The sequence below is a fragment of the Poecilia mexicana genome, unplaced genomic scaffold, assembly GCF_051168715.1.
Source record: "Poecilia mexicana isolate PSO_F unplaced genomic scaffold, ASM5116871v1 scaffold_7, whole genome shotgun sequence".
In the NCBI taxonomy this organism is placed as follows: Eukaryota; Metazoa; Chordata; class Actinopteri; order Cyprinodontiformes; family Poeciliidae; genus Poecilia; species Poecilia mexicana.
The window spans coordinates 3,287,839-3,313,914 of NW_028263376.1; the positions used below are offsets into that span (position 1 = coordinate 3,287,839).

The following is a 26,076-nucleotide window of genomic DNA, read 5'->3' on the forward strand; positions in this document are numbered from 1 at the left end:
TTAGTTTCCCTCAATGGAATATATACTAGTCAGTACCAGTCACCGTTTCGCTCACGGTTTTTTTCCATTTGCATTCTGGGTAAAAATCTATCTACAAACGCGAATATGTCGTCGGCAGTAATCCAGCCCCCCCGGTCCACAGTTTCACTCCCCCCCCCAACAAAAGTTTTCTAAGATTTCTTTCTCAAAAAACTAAGACCGGCCCCGACCAGTAAAGGGAACAGTTATGTAGCTCTCGCAGGAAAAAGTTTGGGGACCCCTGGTCCAGAAGGAATGCTTAAGGAGGAGACAATAAGAGCAGGGTGGAGTTCATGAACAGGTGGAAATACAAGGACAGAGAAAACAAACAGGCCATGCTCACAGGGTGGAAAACTTAGAGACTGAATTCATAGAATCCTGTAAAGTCTTGAGTCGGTCATGCGGTTATTCCAGAGAAAATATGGGCAACACGGCTAACTTAGACCAGAGCACAAACCAGGTTGTATTTTGGAAAATTTCACATAATGGATCAAAAGTTCATGAAGGTCAACTTTGAAATTAACCCAGAAGTTATACACATCACTACCATGCTATAATACTTGTAATATAATAAATTCCTGTGCAGTTTAGCATATTTCTAAATCATATTTATATTGTAGATGTAATAGAAAAATCCTTTGATGGATTCAACATTTTTGTTTTGTCAGAATATTTAGAATTGGATGTATGACAACAGTATTCACTCATCTACTTTAATAGTCTTGTAAACTTGAGTGACATCCAAAACTTTATCCATGGGGTTTAATATGAACAGTGACATAGTTCTGTATTCATCAGACATTACAATAAGCATAATTGTAAGCAATATCTTGCAATAAGCAAAATCTATTCTATGCTGTTGTCCTGGAAACAGCATAGAATAAAATAGAACTATCATTTATTGTCCCATAATGGGGACATTTCTGTGTAACAGCAGCAAATAGACTCACACTAAAACAGTATAAAATATATATTGCCAGAATAAACATACTGTATAGCAAGGGCACAATTTCAACATAAATAATTGTAGCTATTAAAAATACTGGAGTCCAGAGGAATGGTTCATTTAAAAAATGTACAAAATGCCAAACTCAGACTTTGTGTAGTTTGTTCAACATTGAATTTATTTCCTCACTAGAAACAAACTCAAACTGAATGTTAAAATCACAGATACAGAGAAAAATAGACTAATATCCAAATACAGCACTGCTACTGTCTGTGGCATTTTATCAGCCCCAAATGCCAAGAGTCTTTGTAATGGCTTTTGTGCAATAACACACTGTGTACTGTGTCAAAACAAGTTCACCTAATCTCCCAGGTCTGATTCTGTGGTGCACTAAAGTAGAACTCACACTGGAACGTCCATAAATCCAAACACCTCCAAAGTGATTAAAGCATCAAATGTTGGCAGTGTCTTATTCAGAAGTCCTGAAACAACTCTGACCATTTTCAAATGGTTTTACTGTTGCATAGTTTTAACAAACAGAACAACTTTAGTTTGAAAGGAAAAAGTATGTATCTATCTATACAGTATATTAGCGGCAGGGGGCGCTGGCGAACATTTTTACAAAAGGGGGGCGCTGGGATGCCTTTGGGGGGCGTTTGGTCGAAGGTAAACTTTACTCCTTAAATGCACAACAATGCCAGTTTAGACTTTGAGCAGCTTGGTAAAACTGTATTGTGTAACATTAAATCATGCTTGGCTGCAACAATATACATGGCAGCTCTTCTTCTATTCAGTGTTTGTTAGCTTCTGTTAGCTTCTTGGCGCAGCTCCGTTCTCCTGCTACTGGTAGCTAAAATCACCTCACTTTGTACCCCTCTGAAAAATGAACCCATTTAAATGAAATCCCTCCATAGTGACACCACGATAGAGAGCGTTTATTTTATAGCGTTAACACCGGTGCTGTAAGTGGTCCGGTATGAAACGGGTGTGATAGAACAACGGTACCACAGCACTTTTAAATTTCAATAATCAGACTGCAGAAATTGTTTCCGTTGTTTTAAGAGGTTTATGTCAGTCTGGCTTTTCCCCATCAATACGTTTCCCGACCGCTGCGCACCTTTGGGGGTAAAAAACAAAAACAAAAAACAACTCTGAAACAGGAGAAGCGGGACATAAAACGGAGCGACGAACTAGATGTGAATTATGGCATAAAAACAGAGAATCCGACGCTGGACAGTGAAAAAAATCAACATATGATGTGAAACATGACGATTAGGCAGCGCAGCAGGTGATGTGTGAAGATTACTGATGGTGAGCGTCAATAAATGATAAAATAAATCTAGCAACAGGAAAGAAACTAAAGTGGACATAGCAATAAACCAAGAGAGGATAATAATCAAAGGAAACTAAATGGAAATGAATGAAGAAGAAAATGCAAGAATAAACTAAGAAACTAAAGTAAATACAGAGGAATAAACTGGTATGGCAAGACCTTTCGAGCAATAATTAATACAGAGGAGTGTATGGCAAGAATAAACAGACACTATTTCCAGATAAAAGGTAAAATAATATTGTTGAAATGTCATGGGTTTGTTGAGACCATATCTAGTACTGAGAATAAATATATCTTACAGACCATAACAGTAAAGAACTGATCACTTATTTATGTTTTTAATTAGATTTGATATATTTATTTCTTCACTATTATTTCTCATGTCAGTGTTAATGTCATGAGGCTGATGAGTCCATGACACTTTCAATTTAACTCATTAGGATTTGATTAAGAACCAGATTTGTTCTTTGTAATTTCTGTCCAGTAAAACTATTAATCTATAAATCAGTGGACAGGTCTATATAAAGATATAATCTATGTTTCTGTCTCATATTTGTACGGCATTAAAAGGATCTGGAACTTTTGTTTTTCCACTGAAAGCTCTGGTTTGCACAATAAATGCCATGTGGGTGAAGTTTTATGGATGATACTCTGATGTCCCATTCTCCTGAAGGCAGCACAGAGCTGCACCACCAGAAACTGACAAACACTGAAGAGAAGAAGAGCTATGATTAATGTAGTTACGGTTCTATCCATGTTTTAATGTTGCAGAGCTCAGACGTTTTGCAAATAGTTCAAAGTTTAAACTGGCATGTTGTACATCTTTTATCTGGTCATTTTGTGCAAGATTTAACAACTAGAAAATGGCACAAAGTAAGAATATTTTTTCCACTCTGATTGGCTGCTGTTAGGCCTACTGAATTTAACTTGAATGTTCATTGCATTTTTTGTAAACACCTGTGAAAATAATTTCTATTCCCATTACTTTTTTGTTCTCTGGGAAATAATTTTTGATGATAAATACAGAAACAAGCATAAAAATCAAAACATCTACAATAGTGATAGTAATATTAATGATAAAATAATGGTCAGTGCAAAGTAGCCTGCAAATTTTTTGGTGGGGGCCAGTGAGGGACCTGGATAAAGGCTGGGGGGTGCTGGCCCAAAAAGGTTGAGAAACACTGCAGTATATGTAAAAATATGGTTTCAACAGTATATACATGTAATGCTTATTGAGGACAATAGATGCACAGTATCTTTTACTAAGCTGTATGTGATTTATATTTCTGCAACATGACCTCCAACCAGAGAAGCTAAAGATTGGACTCATGTAAGAGTAAAAAAGGTATTTGTTCTTTATTCAGTGAAGCAATGAGTAGCCAGAATTGATTCACAGTACTGTTACTTCAAAATAATATTAACAGGTAGAAGAAAAAAGCATGGCGGAGTAAAACTACTCCACCATGTAAAGTATTTTTATTCAAAAACTTAGCAAATGTTATTACATTTAACTAGTTACCCTGTCTACAAAACATAGAAATAATGTCTATTTCTGTAATGTAATTGAGTTAGATGAACCATCACCAAGTTGGATGAACTTGCTGAAATTTTTGTTGTGCCAAAAAGTTCAACAAGTGGTAAAGTTTTATTTTACCACTTTCTATTTTCTGTAAATCAATTGTGAGAGAAAAGTCCCAGCATCTCATGAGAGTGAATGACATTTCAACGTACCATTTCTTCTAAAGGCTTGAATTGCCTGTTCAACCGGGTGTCTGGTTCACAGAGGAAGGTGTGCCAGAAAAGAAAAAAAAAACACTCAGAGGAATGCCCAGGAGTTAGATCATGAGCAATAGCATATAATTAATCAACAAATAAAAGATTCACAACAAAACAGTCAAAAGCAATATACATGTCAATGTCATTGCCCTTGCAGAACCTGTGTACCTGCTGTTCTGCACATCACCAAGTGGAATAAGGCATGTCAGCTGAAAAGTACTCATGGTCCTACATTTATTGTTTTCGTCAAACACAGAAGAAAAAGAACAAGATTTTGGCTACAAGTTAGCAATAGGTTGCCTCTTATTTTGGAAACAGTTGCAGCCGGCCCTCTGAAACAGTCAGGTTACTAATTATAGGGAAAGAATTGTCATCTTCACTGAAAGACTTGACATTTTTCTCAACATTTGACCTTTTTTCAAACGGAAACTTTGATACCACCTTTTCTCTTCCTTCTCTTGTTTGTTGGCATGTTTACAGTAAACGAGGAATTTGCAGAGGATGTGACTTTCCTCATACATAAATATGAGCTTCCCCATTTTGCTGTATATCAACACGGAAGCAATAACAGCTGTTTTATTCTCACCAAGAAGATATAAAGTTTCCAAATACATTTAATATATTTTGATGAAGATTTTCTTTTTTGCTCAGTATATTGTGTTTTAATTGAGCCAGTCTTGGAAAATACAAGGGCATTCCTGAAGCTGGATGTATTTGTTCTTACATCACTGCTTTAAAATCACAGCTGGTGGTTTCCAGAAAGAAAAATTGCTGACATTTCAAGCTTACATTTACTGTGTTTAGGATGCATTTCCTTAAGTTATATGGATTTTGGCAGGGTATTTTCCCATCAATAGTAACCCCGATGCTGGTGTGATTTCCAAGCACCACGGATGATCTTGACTCTGGAATGTTGCTCTGCAAACAAGTTTGGCACCTCCTACCTCTCACTTCGATAAGAACTGACAGCATTGTTTCTTGTTTGCTCTTTGCTGTACCTGTCTCTCCACCTGTGGATTCTCTTAATGAGAAATAAGGATAAGATACTAGTTTCTCACTTGGATGGATGAAAGTTTTGTCAAGAAGAGAGACAAGAATAAAGAAAGAAACTACAACCAGAAGAGAAAAAAAACTGCAATTCTTTTCAACTTTCAGTATGTTTTTATCAAAGCAAGAGGACCAGCTTGCCCAGGAGCTAAGCTGTCCCATCTGTCTTCAGCTCTACAACGATCCAGTTGTTCTACCCTGTGGGCACAACTACTGTCGAGCTTGCATCTCTAAGTCTGCTGACTCCATAGACAGTGGCAAAGAACCTCTACGCTGCCCAGAGTGTCGCGAGGCCTATCATGGGGTCGATACTCTGCAGAAAAATTTCAAACTTTCCAACATTGTCGAGGGTTTCCAAGCTTCTTCCCAAAACATTTACGAAGAGATCCAGGATGTGATCAAACCAACGAACCCAGACGCGGATGATGTCATTTTCTGTGACCAATGCATAGATGACAAGACTCCGGCAGTGAAGACCTGTCTGAAGTGTGAGGTGTCGCTGTGCTTCAGGCATCTCCAGAAGCATAACGAGAGGGAGTCCTTCAAGACACACTCTCTGGTGGAACCTCTGAAGGATTTGGGGAGCAGGGCCTGCCCCGTCCATAACCTTCCACTTGAGTACTTTTGTTCTAATGACATGAGGTCTCTGTGCATCACATGTTTGGAAGGCCATGACCAGAACCACGACGTCCTCACCTTCAGTGTGGCAGAGGAGGAGATGAGACGAGCCTTGGAGAGCCGTAGCAAGGTATTTTTTGATGTACCTGACACAAGCTTACATTTACTGTTTTTAGGATGCAAGAAATGGCAGATTTACACAAGACAACATATTTACTATGATGTACAGGTGGCAAACAAAAGAAAGGACAATGTGAAGTTTTTTTATGGTGTTCTAAGGACATTACCCTCAGTTCAGTGGTCAACACATCAGTTTTTTTAATTCTACTGACTACTCTGGACTTTCTATCAGATTGCTGAGTTGGAATGACAATAATATTCTGGGCAGAGATAAAGACGGGGACACATGACCTCTATGAGGGTGGGAAAGAAAAACTCCTGGCCCCAATATGGTTCACATGCAGTGTTTTGTAAAACATGACTGAGAACAATGCAAAAGCAGACAAAAGAGATTATTGCTGATGAGAACAGTGTGATCACTTCTGGCAAGTCATGCACAGTTCTAGGTTCTGCATGACTGCCCTAAAAATGCCAAGTCAGTTGATCTTAATCTCTATTCAGTGAAGAGGAAACACATCTATTAGAAAATATCTAGAAAAGAACATCAGTGTACATTCTTGGACTTGTTCTATGCTGTGCAAGAAAGTTGCATCCTGTTTTTCCAGATTCTCTTTCTGTCCATACAATGTAAATGTCAACACATTAACTGCATGTCTGCAGGTGGTTTCCAGCCGACTGCAACTGACAGAGTGCCTCCTTCAGAAGACACAAGAGGACCAGGGAGCCTCCGAGGCTGTTGGAGATAAAATGGTCAACAAGGCAGTCTCACTGATGGATAGTATGGCTGCAATAGTGGACAGGTAAGGCCCTGTATATTGATAGAAGCTTAAAATGGTGCTACTGTACATTAGGTCTATTTAAATGCTGTACAAAAGCACAACACCAATGTTGCATTGACTATTTACTTGTTGCCAAAGAATTATTGAACTTAGTGGTTATAAGAAATGGACAATGTAATGGAGGCATCTGCCAACATGGATTCCAGTTGTGTGAATTCCATATGAAATTTCTTCACTGCTGTAGTAATTTCAGGGTTTCCCCCAGTGTATTATAAGCCTGGCGGCCCGCCATGCTTTACTAGCCCTGCCGCCAGGCTAAGCGTTGCTTGTTTACATTTCTAGGAAAGGGGGAAAAAAAATATCTTTTTTTTTTTTGTCTTTAAAAGCCAGGTTCCAAGCGTCTCTGTTGCTCTGAGCATTTCACTAGCAGAGCAGATTTATTCCTAAATGATAGGTTTATAATAGATAGGTTTATAGTTTATGCATTTAAAAGCCGACAGCGCGCGGACCAATCACACAGCTGGCACTTCTGCGCTTTGCCTCGCGCTGCCGCTGCTTTACATCAGCGGGATCGCGCGCACCTCCTTTCACTCAAACTGGACTCAGGCTGACCTGTATGGACATTTACACCAACCTACTGTGAGGAATTATGATCCTTTGGAGAACTCTAGGTAAGAGTTTAAAACCCGCCGCGTTAGCTCTGGTTGCGCAGCTCTATGTGAACCGCAGGAATAAGTTGTAGCGTATTCAGAGGTGCGCGTTGTGGAGTGGTGAGAATGATTTATCTTTGTGAACGAACAATTATATGGGGCGTTTACATCTCAACATGCTGCCCAGTGTGTGGCTCTGTGTCTGTCTTCCTTGTAAAGTTTATGTCTGTGGTCCCGGTTGGCCGGAGCGTTTGTGGATAACGAGCAGCGCTAACCACATCATGCAGGTTCAGCCTGGTGAGGAGCTTTCGCGCTCTCCTCGGAGTCACGCATCACGCTGATTTTATATTATTTTATTATTATTTTTCCGGTTACACGATGCATCAAACCATATCAATGCGTTGTCTACTTAGAGATAATGCGCGCGGAGATCTGAGAAACTCGTCCCATAAACTCGACCAACCAGAATAGTTTCTGTGACGCTTATTAAAAACTCAACAGACACGAAATGGAACAGCTACTAAAGCCACATTAGCAGCATTGAATTAAATCTCCCGTTTGTTGCGCATTTCTGCGTAGTGCAGCGGATTACCTCATCATGCAGGGCCGGTCCAAGGCTGTATGAGGCCTGGAGCAGAATCTGACTTAGGGGCCCCTTTTGTTCCTATAAATATCAGCACCTCTAACAGCTTCTGTGTTAGATTTAGTGAAATATGGGAGAAGGGAGTAGTTTAATTGCCCAGTCTAAAAAGCAATAAGTTATAATCGCAGTTTACTAAATTGGATTTGTAAATTCAAAGATTAAACTCACAGCATCAGATTGTTGCTATGGTAACAAAACAATTAACTATGAATATTGTTCTTTGAAGTTTTACAAAGTAAACTTGCCAGCTCCTTAAAATGTTGTATTTAAATGTTAAACAATTTAAAATAATTTAATTTATGTATGCCTAAACAATTGAATCAAATTTAACAGCATTGATAATCTCAATAAACAAGTGTTACATTTATGTATCTGTGGTCTGTTTTAAAATATTAGCGTTTATGGGGCCCCTGAAGCTCTTGGGAGCCTGATGGAGCTGCTGACTTAATTTGGATTAAACAGAAGTGCAAATTAGTTGTTTTTAGACTAGTTGTGGGTTTAAATAGCATTTCACTTGAGATCTTTTCCTGTAACATATAAATTACACAGTAATACTTTTACATTTCTTGTCAACTTAACATCTTTTAATACAAAACACGGTGGACCGCCTCGACGCCCCAACCACCGGGCTTAGCAAGTTTTCTGGGGGAAACCCTGAATTTGTAGACCATTAATTGAGGACTCTGACAACAGCTTATCTTTAGCCGGCAGGCATCTTTTATTTTTTTCTGCAGTGCCCTCTACCAGACACCATACATGTACATAACCCGCCTCTGGTACGGAACGCCCAGAGGACCATAACACACCACATCTCCCCTTCCCCAAAGTAGTGATAAAATTTTAAACAAAACATGGACTACCTAACTAACAGCATACAGTCTGTCTGACACTTACAGATCACTGAAAATACTGAATACTGAAAATAACACACATAATAACAATAACATTTGAAACAGGTTTTAAATGTTCTGCATTATTGGACATAATCTTTGAGCCATGCTTGTGCCTTCACCTCCCTCCTTGGATGAACCCTTTTCACATTCTCTGCCACCCTCACTTCTGGTGTTTCTGTCTGTTCTGTGTCCCCCACATTCTCTGTAGGGCTTTGAATGTCTGGTGCTGCTGTCTGTTTTGTGTCCCCCACATTCTCTGTAGGGCTATGAATGTCTGGTAAGGGTCTGAGATGTGCCTTGTTTCTCCTCACCACCTCTGAATCGGTCTCCACGACATAGGAACAAGGAGTGTCTGCTCCTCTCAGCACCGTAGCTGTCTCCTGGGTGTTTGTAATCCAGACGCGCTGACCTGCTTTTAGCTCTGGACTGACCCCAGCTCTATGTCTTTTGTTGTAGGCCAGTGTCTGTGCCTGTTTTAACTCTTTGTCCTTGTCTGCAACTTTCTTTTGGTTTGGCCACTGTGGTTTAAGTTGACTGGGTGAGAGTGGCAAGGGTGAGCGCAACCTTCTGCCCATCAGGAGCTCAGCCGATGAAGGGCCTTGATTCAGTGGCATGACCCGGTATGCCAACAGGGCCTTGTATGGCTCGGTGTTCTTCTTCAAGAGGCTTTTCACCGTTTTCACGGCCCTCTCTGCCTCCCCGTTACTCTGAGCGAAGTATGGACTACTGGTGACATGTCTAAAGTCATAGTCTGTGGCAAAAGAGGAGAAAGAGCTAGAGGAAAAATGAGGTCCATTAACTGTTATCAGTATTTCAGGCACCCCATGTCTAACAAAAATAGATTTCAAGCCAGTAATAATTCCTGCTGATGTAGTTATAGATGTCTTCATTATTTCAATGTATCTTGAATAGTAGTCTACTACCAGTAAATACGAGTCATTTTCCCAGTAAAACATATCTGCCCCAATTTTCTGCCAAGGCCACTTAGGCAGCTCTGAGGGGATCATTGGCTCTGGGTGTAGCTGTTGGTACTTCATACATGTCTCGCACTGGCCCACAACTTTTGTGATTTGGGCACTCAGGCCTAATCACCACACAGATTGCTGAGCCCTCAGCTTGCATTTGGATATCCCCATATGTCCCTTGTGCAGTCGGGCAAGCATTTCATTTTGCAATGTCTCTGGAATGACAATATGTCGTCCTTTAATCAAAAAAACACCATTCATTTTTAACTTGCCTTGGTGAATCTAATAAGGCTTCAGCTTCTGGGAGAGCTCCTCTTGTCGTGGCCAGCCTCTTTGGCACTGGTGGATCAGCTGACTGCAGATGGCGTCCTGCCGCTGATGGTCAGCTATCTGCTGGAGTTTGGACTGAGATGCAGGTAAGTTATCACGTACTGTGTTAATGAAAATCTGTACTTCCCCTTCCATCTGTGTTTCTTCTGCTGTCAGTGGACGCCTTATCGGGGCCCTGGACAGTGTATCTGCTGTGATGAGGACCTTTCCAGGTACATGTACTATGTGTATATAAATCTAAGCAGTCGCAGCCGGAATCGCTGAATCCTGGGAGGTAAGTCATCCAGTGCTTTTGTCCCTAAGAGTGCGAGGAGGGGTTTATGGTCAGTTTCTATTGTGAACTGTACTCCGATGAGGTACGAACTCCGATGAGTGCCTTGTGCCTCTTTTTCAACCTGGGCATACCATTGCTCTATTTCGGAGAGGCTTTGGGAAATGTAGGCAACTGGACGCCACTGCATATTTTCCTCTCTCTGCATTAAGACTGCTCCAAGGCCAAAAGACGAGGAGTCCTCTGACACCTTTGACTTGGCTTGTGGTCTGTATTGAGCCAAGACTGTTGGTGATGCCAGCTCATTCTTGAGCTTGTCAAAGGCTGTCTGCTGCATATGACTCCAGGTCCAATCATTGTCTTTTACCAGCAGATCTCTGAGTAGTTTGGTATAATCTGCAAAGTGAGGGAGGAATTTTGCAACATACGTCATCATCCCCTAAAACCGCCTAACATCTGCTTCGTTCTGTGGGACAGGCATGTCTGTAATCGCTCTGATTTTCTCAGGGTCTGGTTCAATGCTTGCTGCACTGACTTTATGTCCTACAAACAGAACTTCCGACTGTGCAAAGGTGCATTTCTCATTTAGTGTTAGTCCTGCCTCTTCGAGTCGCGTCAGGACAGCTGTGAGCCGTTCATCATGCTCTGCTTCATCCTTTCCCGACACAAGGATGTCATCTGCACGGATACGATAGTCACCTTCCAGTCTCCCTAATCCTGTAAACACCTTTGGGAATTTCTTTTTGAATTTTCTTGCCGGGTCCCCCTTCTCCTCCAGTGTGTCAATTTTTTCCATTCGCTCCACAAGATATAGTTCTGTAAGTGCCGGTAAACCCAGCAGTGGCCTAGCCAAGCTATCAATGACAAACACTGACTGAGTGGACTTTCTATCCTTGCTTTCAAGGCTGCCTTGAATCTGACCTACCACCGATAGTCTGGTATTATTTGGGCCATACAGCTTTTTGTGGGTGTGCAATAGAGGGCCGACTCTTCTGTAGTGTACAGTCTGGTAGGGATGGCGGTCACTGCTGCCCCTGTATCTAGTTTAAAGGAAACTACTGCCCCATTTAGTTTGATGTCTGAGTACCAGCCATTGCTGTCTGACGTCACCTCACCCAAGAACAGACTGTCCTGATAGAGTCCCTCTTCCTCTGTCATCTCGTGTACAGGCTGCTTAGACTTACAGACAGCAGCAAAGTGTCCTCGTTTGTGACATTTCCTGCATTCAGCCTCTTTGGCAGGGCAGTCTTTCCAATTGTGTGATGGAGCCCTCCCACATTTATAACAGGCAGAAGATACCTGTTCAGTTTTGGTCTCTGTTGTGCACTGCCCTCTGTCTTGCATGCAAGTTAAAGGCATGCATCTCTTCACTGGGCTCCTTAATGGATACAGGGCCACTCGCACCGTGCAGCCAACCTTGTTGTTGTTTCACAGTTTCACTCTGTCTGACCCGTGTTACAGCTGTAGTTAGGGTCAGTTTTGCATCCATCTGCAACTTCTCGGAGAGCGTGGCATCTCTTATGCCGACAACAATGTGATCATGATCAGTTCATCTCTGAGAGCCCCGAATTTGCAATGATCCGCCTGTTTGTGAACCGCAGTAATAAAGCTCTCGGCCGTTTCTCCCGGTTCCTGTTTACGCATGTTAAACTTCGCCCTTTCAAAAATTATATTGTGTTCGCCAATAAAATGTTCATCAAAGCACTCTTTTACTTTTTTGTAGTTCAACTTTTCTGCAGACGTTAGCTCTGACTCTTTAAGGAAATCCTTGGATTCATCTCCCATTGAATATATTAACGTATTCACTTGAAAAGCCTCTTCCCTTTTTTCCAGTCCCGATATGATCCTGTACCTCTCGAACCATCAGATCCATTTGGGCCAGTTTTGGACATCTCTGCAGTCAAACTTTGCTGGCGGGCTTAGGCGAAATCCCTCTCCAACGTTGCTAGCTGCAGCAGGGTTGCTTGCTGTAGTGGAGTTAGCGCGTTCCCTCTCAGTATTGGACATCGCAAATACGACTCAATGAGAATCTCCTCTGCTCAGTTATCTTGATGTTAGTTGCGAGTGCATTGGGAATGCAGCATAACGTTGAAGAGTCACCACTTCTGACACCATGTAGTAATTTGTAGACCATTAATTGAGGACTCACAACAGCTTATCTTTAGCCGGCAGGCATCTTTTATTTTTTTCTGCAGTGCCTTCTACCGGACACCATACATGTACATAACCCGCCTCTGGTACGGAACGCCCAGAGGACCATAACACACCACAACTGCCACCTTTTTTAGGAAGGAGTACAGCAAATATATGCCTTCAGAATAAAAGCCAACAGCTTTCAGATATGATCAAACCAAAGTTGTAAAAGTTTTACTGACCAAATGATGACGACATCCTCATGGTCCTCGGAATTTAAAATACTACAGGCACTCACCACAATAATACATGTCTTAATGTTATGTACAGGGTGAGAACAAATGAACAGGCTCAAAACAAATCTCACAGCCTGTTGAAGAAACTCATTTACACAACTTTGAATGGCTATTTTTCTGCCTTCCGGTGTTAGCTAGCTGTGCTGCAGCACTGATAACAATAGCTCATTAGTAAACATGAACAACTGGTGATTTGGTTTCAGGTGAGTTATTTTTAGCACAGTCCTGCTCTGTGCTAAAGAGCAGGACTGTTCTAGAGCTTATATAAGCTCTAGAACTTACATAAGTTCTAGAGCTTATATAATTTTTTAGCATTATATAGTAATGCTTGTAAATATCAATATATTTTCATATATAAATGAAAATATATGTAAAACAAAATAGTAAACTGCATCCTCAGCAATCTTTACTCTTGCATAAGCTCAAATTAAAATGATAAACTTTTACGTGGCGAAGAAACACGATGATTCCTGGATTTCTGGATTAAGAGTTATATAGTGATGCCAAAATTACTTTTGAACCATTAATGACTTTTTAAACTAATACATAAATACAGGACTAAAACATTTTTGGGATAGCATTTGTGTATCAGCTTGCAATATGTTCAGGAGAGATGGACTTTTTCTTTCACTTTAAAATGAAAGGGACCTTGCGTAATGTACTGCTTTGTCCAATTTACCACGAGTACATCTAGTCTTTAGCTTCTGGTAATAACTTGAGAAGCAGGTTTAGCAAGTGACTTTGGTAGAAAAAAATGCACACCCATCTTGGCACTTCTCTAATTTGGGTAATGACAGTGATACAGTGATCCACCCATAAACCCTTTTATTAGTTAATTCAGCAGACAGTAAAAGGAAGGACTTAGTTACTTGATTTTAAATCTTTTATATAACATCAGGTGGTACAATAATGTCAGAATGTTGGTGTCCAGCTTAAAAGCATTACAGTTTTCACTGAGTTTTTCTTTTAAAATACTAACCTAAAGTGACGACAACCTGTTGGTGACATGAAATGAAACATGTTGTTTTCAGGTTCAGGGAGCGATTGCGTTTGCTTTTGGAGGAGGAGAGAGGGCAGCGGCGCAAAAGCTGGCAGCTTGGAGTGAGTGCACTGGAGGAGCAGCAGCAGCAGCTGCAGGAGGCCCAGAAAAGTGCATCCGAGGCGCTCAGTGAGACAGACACATGCGCCTTCATACACAGGTACAAACATAATCTGTCCTACTTTTTACTGAGTGATTCTTAAAGTGCCTTGCAAAAATATTTGTACTCCTAGGATTTTTCATGTCTTCACCATTTACAACCCTTAAGTTCCTAATGTGTTTTATTAGAATGTCATGTGATAGACCAACATCAAGTAATGTATCACTATAAACAGGGTGGACATTTAAATTTTTTTAAAGTTTTCACAAATAAATTATTCTAAAAAATGGTGCTGAGCATAGGTTTTCAACATTCTTTGATCCAATATCTCATTCTAAAATCTAGCCCAACCAGCTGTGGAGTCTTGTGTGTTAACTCGACAACTACTAGTGAAGCACCTTACCTTAAGCACTCTACAAACATGTGAAAGAAGATACTCTAGTCAGATGAAACCAAAAGTGATTTTTTTGGTTCATGATAATCCTCAACTTGAGACTGAAAAAAGGGAGTGATCAGCCCTTTGTATAAAAATATGATGTATAGAGGGACACTAACACTGCACATGACTAGTATGATGCTGCCACATGGTGGTGACAGCATCATACTATTGGAATGTTTTTCTTCAGCAGGGACAAATACGGTTTTTCTGGGTTGATGGGAAGATGGATAGTGGTAAATCCAGTGCAAACCTGTAAGAAAACTTGATTTGATACAGAGGTGGAGATGTGTATTGTGGCTGAATGAAACATGCAGTCAAATCAGCAATGTATTGTTTTAGATAAATATAGACTTGAAAATTGTGGTTCCATCTAGTATGACTGAACTTGGTTTATTGTACTAAGAAGAATTGTTAGGATTCCAGTCTTTATATGTGCAAAGCTGGGAGAGACAAACTTCAAAATACTTGTACAATTCAGCTGGATATGCTCTGAAATATAGTTTTACTTACAAAAATAGATATCTATGTGTGCATTTATTAAAAGTCTAAGGTTTTCATACATATTTTTATTTGCATTATGACTGGATATGAAATAATTTTCTTTTTTTTTTTGTTCATCAGATTCATGATGATTGAACAGAAACTGAGAGATGCTGCCACAGGCAGTCTTCCCAGCACGATTCCCTCAAAGGTCGACCTGAACACCAAGCGACTCCAGACAGACCTCAAAACCAACGACTTCCGCACAGAAATAGTCCGTCTCCTTGACACCCTTCACATCCTGCTCAATCCTCTGGAGGTCACCTTCAACGTCTGTACTGCCCACCCCAGCTTGTTGGTGTCCAACGACCTGCACACAGTCAGATGCACCAGCTCAAAGCAGTCCTACGTAGAGCACCCGGAGCGCTTCCTTAGTGCACCTCAGATCCTGTGCAGCCAGGGCTTTTCCAGAGGAACACATATCTGGGTGGCAGAAATGGGCAGCAACTGCATGTGGTCCCTTGGCGCATGCTACAAGAGCATCCCTCGCCGTGGAGACCACAGCCGCCTGGGGCACAACTTGGTGTCCTGGAGACTACAGTGGAAAAATGGCAAGCTAACTGCGTGCTCTTCATCTAGCAATGCTATGCTGGGGGAGGTGTTCCAATATCCATCTAAGATTGAGGTTGTGCTTGACTGTGAAGGTGGAACCCTGTCCTTCCACACCATCAAATCGCGCAGAGAACACCTTTACACCTTTAAGACTGTGTTTAAGGAACCTGTTTACCCAGCTTTTAGCATACATTCAAATACATCAGAGTCTTGGATCACTCTACATAGTCAGATGTGACATCAACATTTAGTCTGTAACTTTCCCTGTGCATAGATATATTTGGGGTATTCCTGTTTTTAGATCTTTATTCACACTTATGTTCTTGCCAAGTTTGTTTCAGTGTTGACATGTAAGCAGGGGCGATGCCAGGAATCTTGGGCCCCCTGACAAAAAGTTTAATTGGGCCCTCCCTCACACAGATTTCTTTAGTCTATCTGACCCATCAAAAGCGTCACAATTTCAAAGGTTTGCAACTGCCTTGCTTTCTTTGGTCCAATGCTGATAACTAGTACAATATTTACTGCTCATGAATTTTACATACAAGAGTAAAATTCAGTATGCATACAGTCTGCATATAGTATGCAGCTAGGTTGCTTAATTTTTTTCTATTAGTTTTAGATTACTGAAATGTCTCTCCCCATGAGCAACAGTCATAGGCAACATGCAAAATATACATGAAGCAATCCAGACTTCTCAAAAAATGCTATGTAGTTGTATTTTATTCAAGCTGCAGTATATAACTTTAATAAAAAATGTGTTTTCTCCATATTTGTTAAAGCTGGCACCATGTCGTGACAGTTTGTTATGAGAAAGATAATCTGTGAAAACAATCAATCTCCTCCATCTCCTTCCTGAACTACTATTACTGGTTAAAGTAATGCACCGTTCTGACCAAAACAACCAGTCAGAACCAGTAGGACGCTCTTATCGCTGTCAATTAGTCTCATTCACTCTGCTAAATGTGCTAAGGGTGGAGAAACAACTTATTGTTACAGGAAAATCGTTTATCTGCTGTCACTGGTAGCTATGCTTACTAGACTAAGCATTTACAACAGGCTATGCTAGCTGCAGAATAGCACAGAGTGAGGCGGAGGAAGGATGAGCCACATGAGATTGTGATTGACAGCACTAAAACTCTCCTGCCACTGACTGGTTGTTTCTAGCACTGGGAGAAGGCAGAGGAAATAGATTTTTCACAGATTACCTGTCATACCATATTGTCACAACATAATGACAGTTTTAACAAATATGTGGAAAAAAATATATTTATATAAAAGTTACATATTGCAGCTTTAATTTCACTAAGGAGAGGACGGGTCAGGAGGGACGTGGGTTAGAGCTGCTGCTGACTGACTCATCCGTTGTTAAGTGGTAAAAGGTACAAGGGACAAGTTAAATATATGAATATGTTGGTAATTTTTTTCCTTAACTCATTAAATGCTGGTGAAGTGGAGGTAATCAGTAGTCTCTAGCTAAGCTAATTATCCTAAATGGTTGATAATCTCATACAGTCTATCCACCTCTCGGAGAAAAACTGAGCTATAAATTGACACTCTTGCCTTTTTCTCTCTCTCCCTCTCTCTATTTTTTATTTTTATTTTTTTGAAAACCTGATTTTATAACTTTTCTTAGCAGCATAGTAACTGCCACAATCGTTCGTGTCTTCCACTGTCTGCAGCAGAACAGCGTCACGGTGAAACGCTCCAAGCAGGAATGAACCATTTAACGTAGCTGGGGGTGGTTCAGGGCAAATATGGATGTGTGTTTTTCGGTCTGGGAGTGGGAACATTAAATTTTTACTGCTAAAAACAATCTTCAAAAATACAATATGATTAATTTTGTAATTGACGGGGCACTGTTTTTTGATTTTTATTTCTATGAACAATAAATAAATAAATAAATTGTGAAGGGCCCTCTGTTGGTCAGAGCCCCTTGAATTGTCATCACTTTCCCCCATATACCGCGCCCCTGCATGTAAGTAACTAAAGTAGTCCAGGTTTTGTCCCAGAAACAAAGCAACCAAAACTAAGTGTCAGAAACTGGAAGATCATGTTTTACTTTTTCATGAAAACACTAACCATGGCCTGCCTCAAACGTGAGGTTTCATATTCCTACTGTTCACCATCACAGATAATCTACTGCCATGGTCTATGCGGAAGACACACAACTGAATCTCAAAAACCTTTCACCATGCAACCCCAACAATCACTTATTAGCAGTCTGAATGGAATTAAAACATGTTAAAACATGCTGTGCACCCTAAAGACCTACTGACACCTACTGAGATCCAACTAGTTTACGTGGATGGTTGACCCATCTCACTGCCCAGCAATGTTTGCAACCTAGATGTAGATCTATGTTCCATTGAACAAATAACTGCACAATCTGACATTTCAAAAATAAATTCACTTAATGGAAACATGCAAATTTTGAGAAAAAAAAAAAAAAAAAAAACTTTGACGAAATGGTTTGGCACTACGATGAGGTGTTTTTTGGGACTATCAAAATGAGTTCATTTCACAAAACTGCAATGGAAACACTTTTTTGCATCACACGAGTCATGTTACTAACAACCAGGATGTTTCCACTGACAAAAACCACAAAGAAGAAAACAGCAGGAAGTAGTTGGTGGATCATGGTACAACACGTTTTTTAATGACTTATTGTGTGAACAAATTTATTCACTTGGTTTTAAATGTGTTACTTATTTAATGCAATAGGAGAAAATATTATATATGATATATATAATATTTAACTTATTTAATGGAAACCAGATTCAGCAGGTCCAAAGCTCAGCTGCTAGTCGACTAACACACACTAAGCCTTATCAACATATCACCCTGTCTCCCAAATCTCCACCGGCTGCCTGCCAAATACCACATCACTTACAAGATCTTCTCACCTGCAAATTCCTCAGTGTCCAAGACCTTCTTCAATTAAACACACTTAGCCAGACACAGCAGTTTTCAGCTATGTGTCTATTTTCTGTCGCTTGCACGAACCTCTCTCCCATCTAAGTTACAAGATGCTCTTCAAAACATTGTTTGACTTTACCTCTTGAGTTTAATTATGCACTCTATATAAAACATCCCTGAGTTTCTTGAAAGACACTATGTAGATCTTAGGTATCATTGTTCTTATTACTATACAATTTATATAAAGTAGCATGACTAAGTTGACGTTATTTAGCATTTTATTTAATCATACAAAATGATTTGTGATTGGTTTACAAAAGCAGTCATGATTAGGGTGTTTTTGTGGAGTACGTGCAGTATGACACAGGTGTTTTGTACTTCTCAGGTTATTTTTTTTTAACATTGACCAGGTTTCCTTTATGTGATGTAGGTGCTTTAAGCTAAGTGCGTTTGCCCTTTGATTTGATTGGATTTTTTATTTTGCATACAGTAAACACGAGACTGCTGACATTTAGCATGAGACATGTTTTAAATAAATTATTTGACACACAAAGTTTGAAATGGTTGTGTCTGTCACTGTCTGTCACTGTTGCGTAGAATGTATTGTCACATTCTGAGCCAGCCTGAGGTATAATTAAACTTTGTGTGTGTTTATCCCATGGCGAGTTTGAGGCCAAAAGAACTACAATTAGAATTTACAGCTGAATTTGAATCCTATCTTTACTTGAGTTTTACATTATTTACAGATTCAAGAACCAGCATATGAGTAAACTCAAACACACTATCATCCTGATTGGTTGCAGAACAGCCCTCAAATATCTGTTAGTCCTTACACAACCTTGTGCTGGTCCTGGTGACATGTATCTTTTGCATAATTGAATTGTGACCAGGTCTGAGTTTTAAAAAAATAAAATAAAATTGAGCTAAACTTAATTGTTTTTTTTCTGAAACATGTAACATTAATTTTTTTGTAAATATGTACAGGAAACTTTATTTAACTAGTCCATTGGTAGTAGAAAATGTTTCAGGTTGGTTACAGAAAAACAGTTGGAAATACATGAAGAAAATGCTCCTCAAGCTAAAAAAATATGTGTAAGAAACGCAGACATAATTGAGCAGCCGAGTTCAGTAACTGATGACTGATACACTCCAGTAAAAGTTAACAGTGTAACTTTACCTCACCTTTACCTTATCTTTTTAATAAAAAAGATAAGGTAAAATTAAAAAGATAAATTTAAAAATGAAATTTAAAAACCATTAGGTCATCAAACAAATCAAAATGTTCTATAGTTTTGATTAGCTTAGCTGGAACCGGGGCCCCAAATGAGATTTACCATCAGGACTTCATACAACATTTGGCCGCCCATGGCCATGTGCGGGCTTTACACGAATGAACTGCCAGTGGGGTTGCCAGGTTTAGATATAATCCCGTAAATATCAAACATTAATTTTGATATTGATAAAATTCTGCCAACAAAATTTTATCTGTTGGCAGTTTGAAAAACACACGTCTGTCCAGTTAGTCGCTTCTTTGGGTTGATTCATTTGTAGGAATCTATCCTCCAGGTTTGCAATACCATAAAGAACGGAGGATATAATACAGAAAACTGGCAACCCGTACTACCATCTGTCACTCATTCTGTCATTGGGCAGGACACTGTTTTATGATAGCACCAATATTCAGCTAGCAGCTAATAAGTAAGGTAAAAGGGGAAACCAGGAGGCATGGGCTCGGGGGAGAGTACGACCAGGAAAGTATCCTTCGGCGTGGATGATGAAGACAGAGTCAGGATTCTCCGCGGGATAAAGGTAATGCTAATTTAGCTAGCGTCCGATAAGTCATGCTAACGATATTTAATGCTGGCCAGCTGGAAGCTTGTTGCTCCAGAGCACATACACAATAAACCCTCAGACTGTGGGGAACATCAGGTGCACCACCTGTGAAGGAGGATGGAGGAGCTGCGGAGGCGGTGGAACAGCTTGATTCACGAGCCCTGGAGGGTCACTTTTCCTTTTCGCCAGACTTCATTGGATACAAGAGGGCCGTAGCAGTTCAACGCAATTATTCGCAAACTCATTAACGTAGCCGATGGCCAATTCAATGTGGAAATATGTAAGGTATTTGGATAACATCAGCTTAAAAACTTTCTATCTAGACTAATGTGCTTTATTTTCTTATGACACCTTATTACTTTGAGCGTTGTAGTACATTTACTAATTATGATGCGAAATGAACGTAAAGTACGTTCACTGTTGTAGATGAACTTGCGTGCTGCATTGCTGTTTTGTCATGAATTCATCAGAGAAGTAAATGTCATCACAGCCTGTTTTGTATTTCTTTTGAGGGCTTAAAATGATTAGTTTTTGAATGGAGTTTGGTGAGAGGCTATAAAGCAGGGGTCCCCAAACTACGGCCCGCGCCTCCTCATTTGGTCCGGCCCCCTGAACAATACCGGATCCGGCCCGCCTCCTCATTTGGTCCGGCCCCCTGAACAATACCGGATCCGGCCCCCTGAACAATACCAGAGAGCATTCAGTGTTTTTTTTTTTCATATATATGTGGATTTTTCTTCAACCACCAGGGGGGCTCTTGAGCAGATATGAAATATAGTTTCCCTCAATGGAATATATACTAGTCAGTATCAGTCACCGTTTTTTTCCATTTGCATTCTGGGTAAAAATCTATCTACAAACGCGAATATGTCGTCGGCAATAAACCAGGCAGGACCCCCCCCCCCCCGGTCCACAGTTTCACTCAAAGTTTTCTAAGGTTTCTTTCTCGAAAAACTAAGACCGGCCCCGACCAGAAAAGTGAACAGTTATGTGGCCCTCACAGGAAAAAGTTTGGGGACCCCTGCTATAAAGCATAGCAGTGCTGCATTCGAGGGCATGTCGGAATTTTATAATTAACCAGACGTAAGAAGGGACGGGATATTTTTGTGGTACATTATGGCAAGACGTTTGGACAATGTAAAATGTGTCACTTTTCCTTTTTGTAGCTTTGTACTTCTATATTCATGTTTTAAACGTTTCTTTTGGTTTACCAAAGGAGACTAAACATTTCACATGTTCCAGTCACACTTATGCAAATACCTTTTTTAATGTAACTACTTTTTTGTTTTTTTAAATATGCTTTATTTCTTATTTATTTTTTGCTTTGACAACAAATGTAAGTTTATTCTCTTGTTCCCCGACATCTTCCATCCAATTTGTGAACTCACAAGCATCTGCGACCAGAGTTTCTGTGCCATTTTTGTCCAGCCAGAGTTTTCTCTTTGGGATTGTTTTCATGCATTTGTGGGATCACAGCAATTGCTGCATTAATATTTGATGATTGTTTTTAAGACTTATTTCAGAATTTAGACTCACGACGTGCTGGAATTAAAAGATTCTAACTTTTTCAGGAGTTATGTTCTCTTAAGTTGTCCAAAAAATGCCTGTCAAGATCTAAAAGTCAGTGATAACTGTGTTTGCCAACTCTGGCAGCACATTCAGATTTAATGAGTCATAGAGCGTGTCAGTGAATGGTCCTGCCCTCTGCGGTTTTATGTGTAGCTATGTTTAAACATTTTCCATAGAAACATACAAACGGCTGTATTAGTGGGACCTGATCCTGTATTTTCAGATTTAAATTGCTCTTACCTGTTTCTGTTGAATAAATCTGCACCAAATATTGTGTATTGTGTTCCATATTATTGTCTATTGATTAATATATGAAGTTGTTGGTAGCCTGTCCATTTCCGGCTCTTAAATGTCTCTTTCCCCTTGGCAGCTGTCAGAGGATGTTCTCCAGAGGATGAGAGGAGTGGCTAACATTCCTCCAGAATCCTCATCTTCAGCCACAAGTCCTCAGAAAGAAAAAGGTAAAAAATTGACTTTAACTGGTCATTAGCAAATGATCATATCTGAACTTTACTCTCTTGTTGATGTTGAACTTTAAAATGGAAAAACTTCAGTGTTCCGATCATTTCTAATTATAGCATGAAGAAGCAGAGTGTGTTACAGTCAGTAACAGACTCCTAAAAACACATGCACACGCACGCACGCACGCACGCACGCACGCACGCACGCACGCACGCACGCACGCACGCACGCACGCACGCACGCACGCTTGGTAAGGAGGAGGGATTACTACAAAGTCTAGACTCAGTGCAATTGGCTAGCTTCCTCAGATCAATGTTTTTTTTTTTTTTAGCAATTAGAATTTTATGATCAGCTGAAACATCTGGATTGATTCAAACACAGTTTAGACCACATTGTCTTGAAAGTGGCATGTAATGATATTTGCTGTGAATTTTTAAATATTTTTACATTTTTAAATTGAATGCAAATAATTTTTTGACGCCATGCCGTCGCCTGGCTTGGTCCTTCATCCATTGCACTGTTTATAGGAGGGATCATTCCTGTTCTGTTTCTGTTCTCCTTTTTCTTTTTTCTTGTCTGATAAGTTGCTAAATACAGCAACTAAATCACTAAGTTGGAAGCAGTGGAGTGACTCGTGACCATGTGTGTGCAGTTGTCACCTTTTAGACAGGTTTGTCAGTCAGATTTATCGGTTTACCTCTCCTGGAAAGAATTCATCATAACCCGTTCTTTTGTATGTCATGCTGTACATTTAAAGTTGCATTCCTGCTGGAAGGTGAATCTCTGCCTTAGTTTCAAGTTGTTTACATCCTCTGACAGCAGTGGAGTCCAAACTTTTTGTCGTGCGGGCCAAAATTGTCAAGTCAAAACGACTTGTAGACCAAAAAGAAATCTGAAACTCCAAAAAAATTTGCATTCACCCCCCCACTTCTCAACAATACATTCTAATTAAACAAATAAAGAAGTGATTTTTTTAGGAAAGGAAATTTTAATGATTGCACATCCAAAACGTAAAGAGTTTTTAATGCTATTTAAAAAAGACATCCAGTTTGCAAATTCTTTTGGGCTGAGATAAAAAAAATGGAAACCATTCAGACTATTCTCAGCAATAACAACAGGATTTGGATCACTCTGTCTCTAAAATACTAGCTGTATTAAGTAAGGATTAATGCATTAAATAAAGGCAGATTTGAGTTTTGTAAAGTCTGTTCCTAAGTAGAAGTTAACTGACAAATGTAGTTCTATTTACTATGAGATGAAAGAGAAATCAGAAAGTATGGTTGTTAAAAGTCAAATACTTTGTACTTAATATTTTCTGTTATAGTAAATTTAAATTTGTTTGTAATCATTTTGCTCTGATTGAATGTGCATCTGATGGTCTCCCCTACTACCTAAAAAAATAAAATAAGTTAGTTAAAAGGCCTCAATTACTGACCAGTGTTTTGGTGATTAACATTGAAGCCTGGAAAGTAAAAGATCTTTTTAATCAAATGCCAATATTAAATCTAAAAGGGGTTTCATAGTTAAATATGAAAAAAGCCAGTCATATTTATAATATGAATTATAAATATGAATTATAAATATGAATCATGCTCTTCAAGATGTAGAAGAGCTTAACAGGAAGTACTGCATTGCTGTATTGTCACCGTTTCTCATATAAAATGTTTGGCTTTGTGACCAGGTGCCTCTCGCAGTGCCAGCTCAGCCTCTCAGGCCCAGAGCCCCCCTCACCGGGCCCCGCCCAGCAGCAAGTCCGGGAAGACATTCGCTAAAGATGAACAGAGAAGGTAGGTAAGACGGTCAAATCCAAAACTCATTTATTTCTGGCACACAAATGCAGCATTTCACGATCACATTTAGCTTTATGTATTGTAACTACCTCACTTATTAGTTGGCTAGAGGAGATAATGATGTCTTCTATGTAGTCTGCAGTCGGTAACTTATGACTAGACAATTTTTCTCCTATTACAAATGAAATAATCTGCCAATGGAACTCGTTGTTTTTTCATCAATAATAAGATATTTAATCCTCTTATTTTACTCCTATACCTTGCTGGACGGTTACTTTTAACTTAGTTTTGTCTTAATTTAACTGTACTAAGATAATTGTACTAGAAACCAGACCAACAATCCTTGGTAAGATTTTCTGCTTTTGCAGTGTACCTATTGTTGTTATTGACATTTTCGGTAACACTTTATTTGAAGGGGGTTGAATAAGACTGACATGACACTGTCATAAACATGTCATAACACTTGTCATGAACATGAAAAAGCCTTCATGAATATTTATGACTGTTGTCATAAAGCGTCATTCGGTAAATTTTGACACTTTTAATACAAAGTTGACATAATTCAAAATGTCTTTGTTATGACAACTTGACATTAACCAAGAAATCATTACTGATATAAATTTGTTATAAAAGTATTACTGATTGCACTTTAAAAATTAGGTAACTTTATGTTATTAAAGGTAAAGTTTAAACAGTAATGATTTCCTGGTTAATGTCAAGTTGTCATAACAAAGACATTTTGAATTATGTCAACTTTTTATTAAAAGTGTCATAATTTACCGAATGACACTTTATGACAACAGTCATAAATATTCATGAAGACTTATTCATGTTCATGACAGGTGTTATGTCATGTTTATGAAAGTGTCATGACAGTCCTATTCACCCCCCTTCAAATAAAGTGTTACCATATTTTCTGTTCCTTGATAAATTATTGAAGTAGTTTTGTTGCCTGGCACTGGTCACTGTATCTAACGGGAAAATTGATAGGGGTGCAGATGTCAAATGCAGACTAGAACTATATGGAATATTTCCATCTTTAAACCAATCTGGACAAATACTTAGGGAAATGAATAATATTCAATTTGTGGTTATGCGTATAAAGCTTGACCACTGTAGAAATATCGTCCATTCATTCATTCATTTTAGTTTTTAGTTATTTGTTATTTTAATTTTAATTTACTACACTATAACTAGTTACACCTTTGAAAAAAACTCACAAATGGCCTGAACTGTGAATATTTGACTTGTGGAGACATCTCAGCCATTTGAGTGTAACAATAACACTCAAATGGTTGAGTGGAACACTTGCCAGATTGTAAGAAAATGGAGCCTTTTCTGCAATAATTTATGATTTATGTTGTCATTTTTTTAGGTATGAGCAGCAGCAGACGATGCTGAAGGATAAGCTGGCCAAGATGGCGGAAAGAGAGAGGGAGGCAGTGAGAGAGGAGCTGGTTAAAACCATGAGCCGAGAACGACAACAAGCACGAAAGGAAGCAGAGAAGGCCAAAGAATTGGTACACATACACACACGCACTCGCACATCAAGCTCACAATGTCTCTCTCTTTGTTGGACACACCTTCTCAATCACATCACAGTACCCAAAGCCCATCCTCCTGAGAAATCTTTCCCTTAGTGAAATCTGTCTTAGAATAATTCCTTACGCAGAAGATAAAAGAATTCGAACATTTGACACAGATCCTCTCTGTCCAGTCAGGCTGAGTTTGAGACTTTTAAAAAAAAAAAAAAAAAAGGTTTTGTAGGCTCTAGTGGCCTTTATTTGAAAGTAGTTCGACAGGAAAGAGGGTAATGAGAGAGTGAAGACATGCGGCAAATTTCACCAGCCCGGTAATTGAACCTGCGGCTACCGCCACAAGAACTAAGACCAACATACGTGGGTCGTACTTTGCCCCTGCACCACCACAGCACCCTGTTTGAGCCTTTTTTAATGGGAATGGACAGAAATGTTAGTCTCTTTATATATAAAGCTGATCTTTAGTTATAAAAATGTTAA

The 26,076-nt window shown here is 39.5% G+C and overlaps 2 protein-coding genes across 3 annotated transcripts in view; both read left to right on the forward strand.

Moving 5' to 3' along the window:
* The first annotated feature begins 5,022 nt into the window (after positions 1–5,022).
* Positions 5,023–18,957, forward strand: LOC106906933 (E3 ubiquitin/ISG15 ligase TRIM25). The gene is made up of 4 exons (XM_014972407.2): positions 5,023–5,868; positions 6,519–6,658; positions 13,850–14,017; positions 15,018–18,957. Exons 1-4 carry the CDS (start codon positions 5,140–5,142, stop codon positions 15,724–15,726), a joined length of 1,746 nt encoding a protein of 581 aa, XP_014827893.1. The 5' UTR covers positions 5,023–5,139; the 3' UTR covers positions 15,727–18,957.
* A 1,059-nt stretch (positions 18,958–20,016) lies between these two features.
* Positions 20,017–26,076, forward strand: part of LOC106906934 (MICOS complex subunit mic25a-like) — a 101,355-nt gene continuing 95,295 nt past the window's right edge. Inside the window, exons 1-4 of one of the 2 annotated variants that reach the window (XM_088006885.1) lie at positions 20,017–20,213; positions 22,177–22,267; positions 23,950–24,055; positions 25,434–25,578. In XM_088006885.1, coding sequence (XP_087863011.1) covers positions 20,130–20,213; positions 22,177–22,267; positions 23,950–24,055; positions 25,434–25,578 — 426 coding nt within the window. In that variant the 5' untranslated portion in view covers positions 20,017–20,129. The remainder of the gene's footprint in view (positions 20,214–22,176; positions 22,268–23,949; positions 24,056–25,433; positions 25,579–26,076) is intronic. The other variant, XM_088006886.1, reaches the window with a different exon arrangement.

Bases quoted from the DNA above. Each gene is read 5' to 3' on its own strand.
- LOC106906933 (XM_014972407.2), top strand. From the start codon at position 5,140: ATGAAAGTTTTGTCAAGAAGAGAGACAAGAATAAAGAAAGAAACTACA. The intron at 6,659-13,849 runs GTAAGGCCCTGT...TGTTGTTTTCAG, and splicing joins ATGGCTGCAATAGTGGACAG to GTTCAGGGAGCGATTGCGTT. The intron at 14,018-15,017 runs GTACAAACATAA...TTTGTTCATCAG, and splicing joins ACATGCGCCTTCATACACAG to ATTCATGATGATTGAACAGA.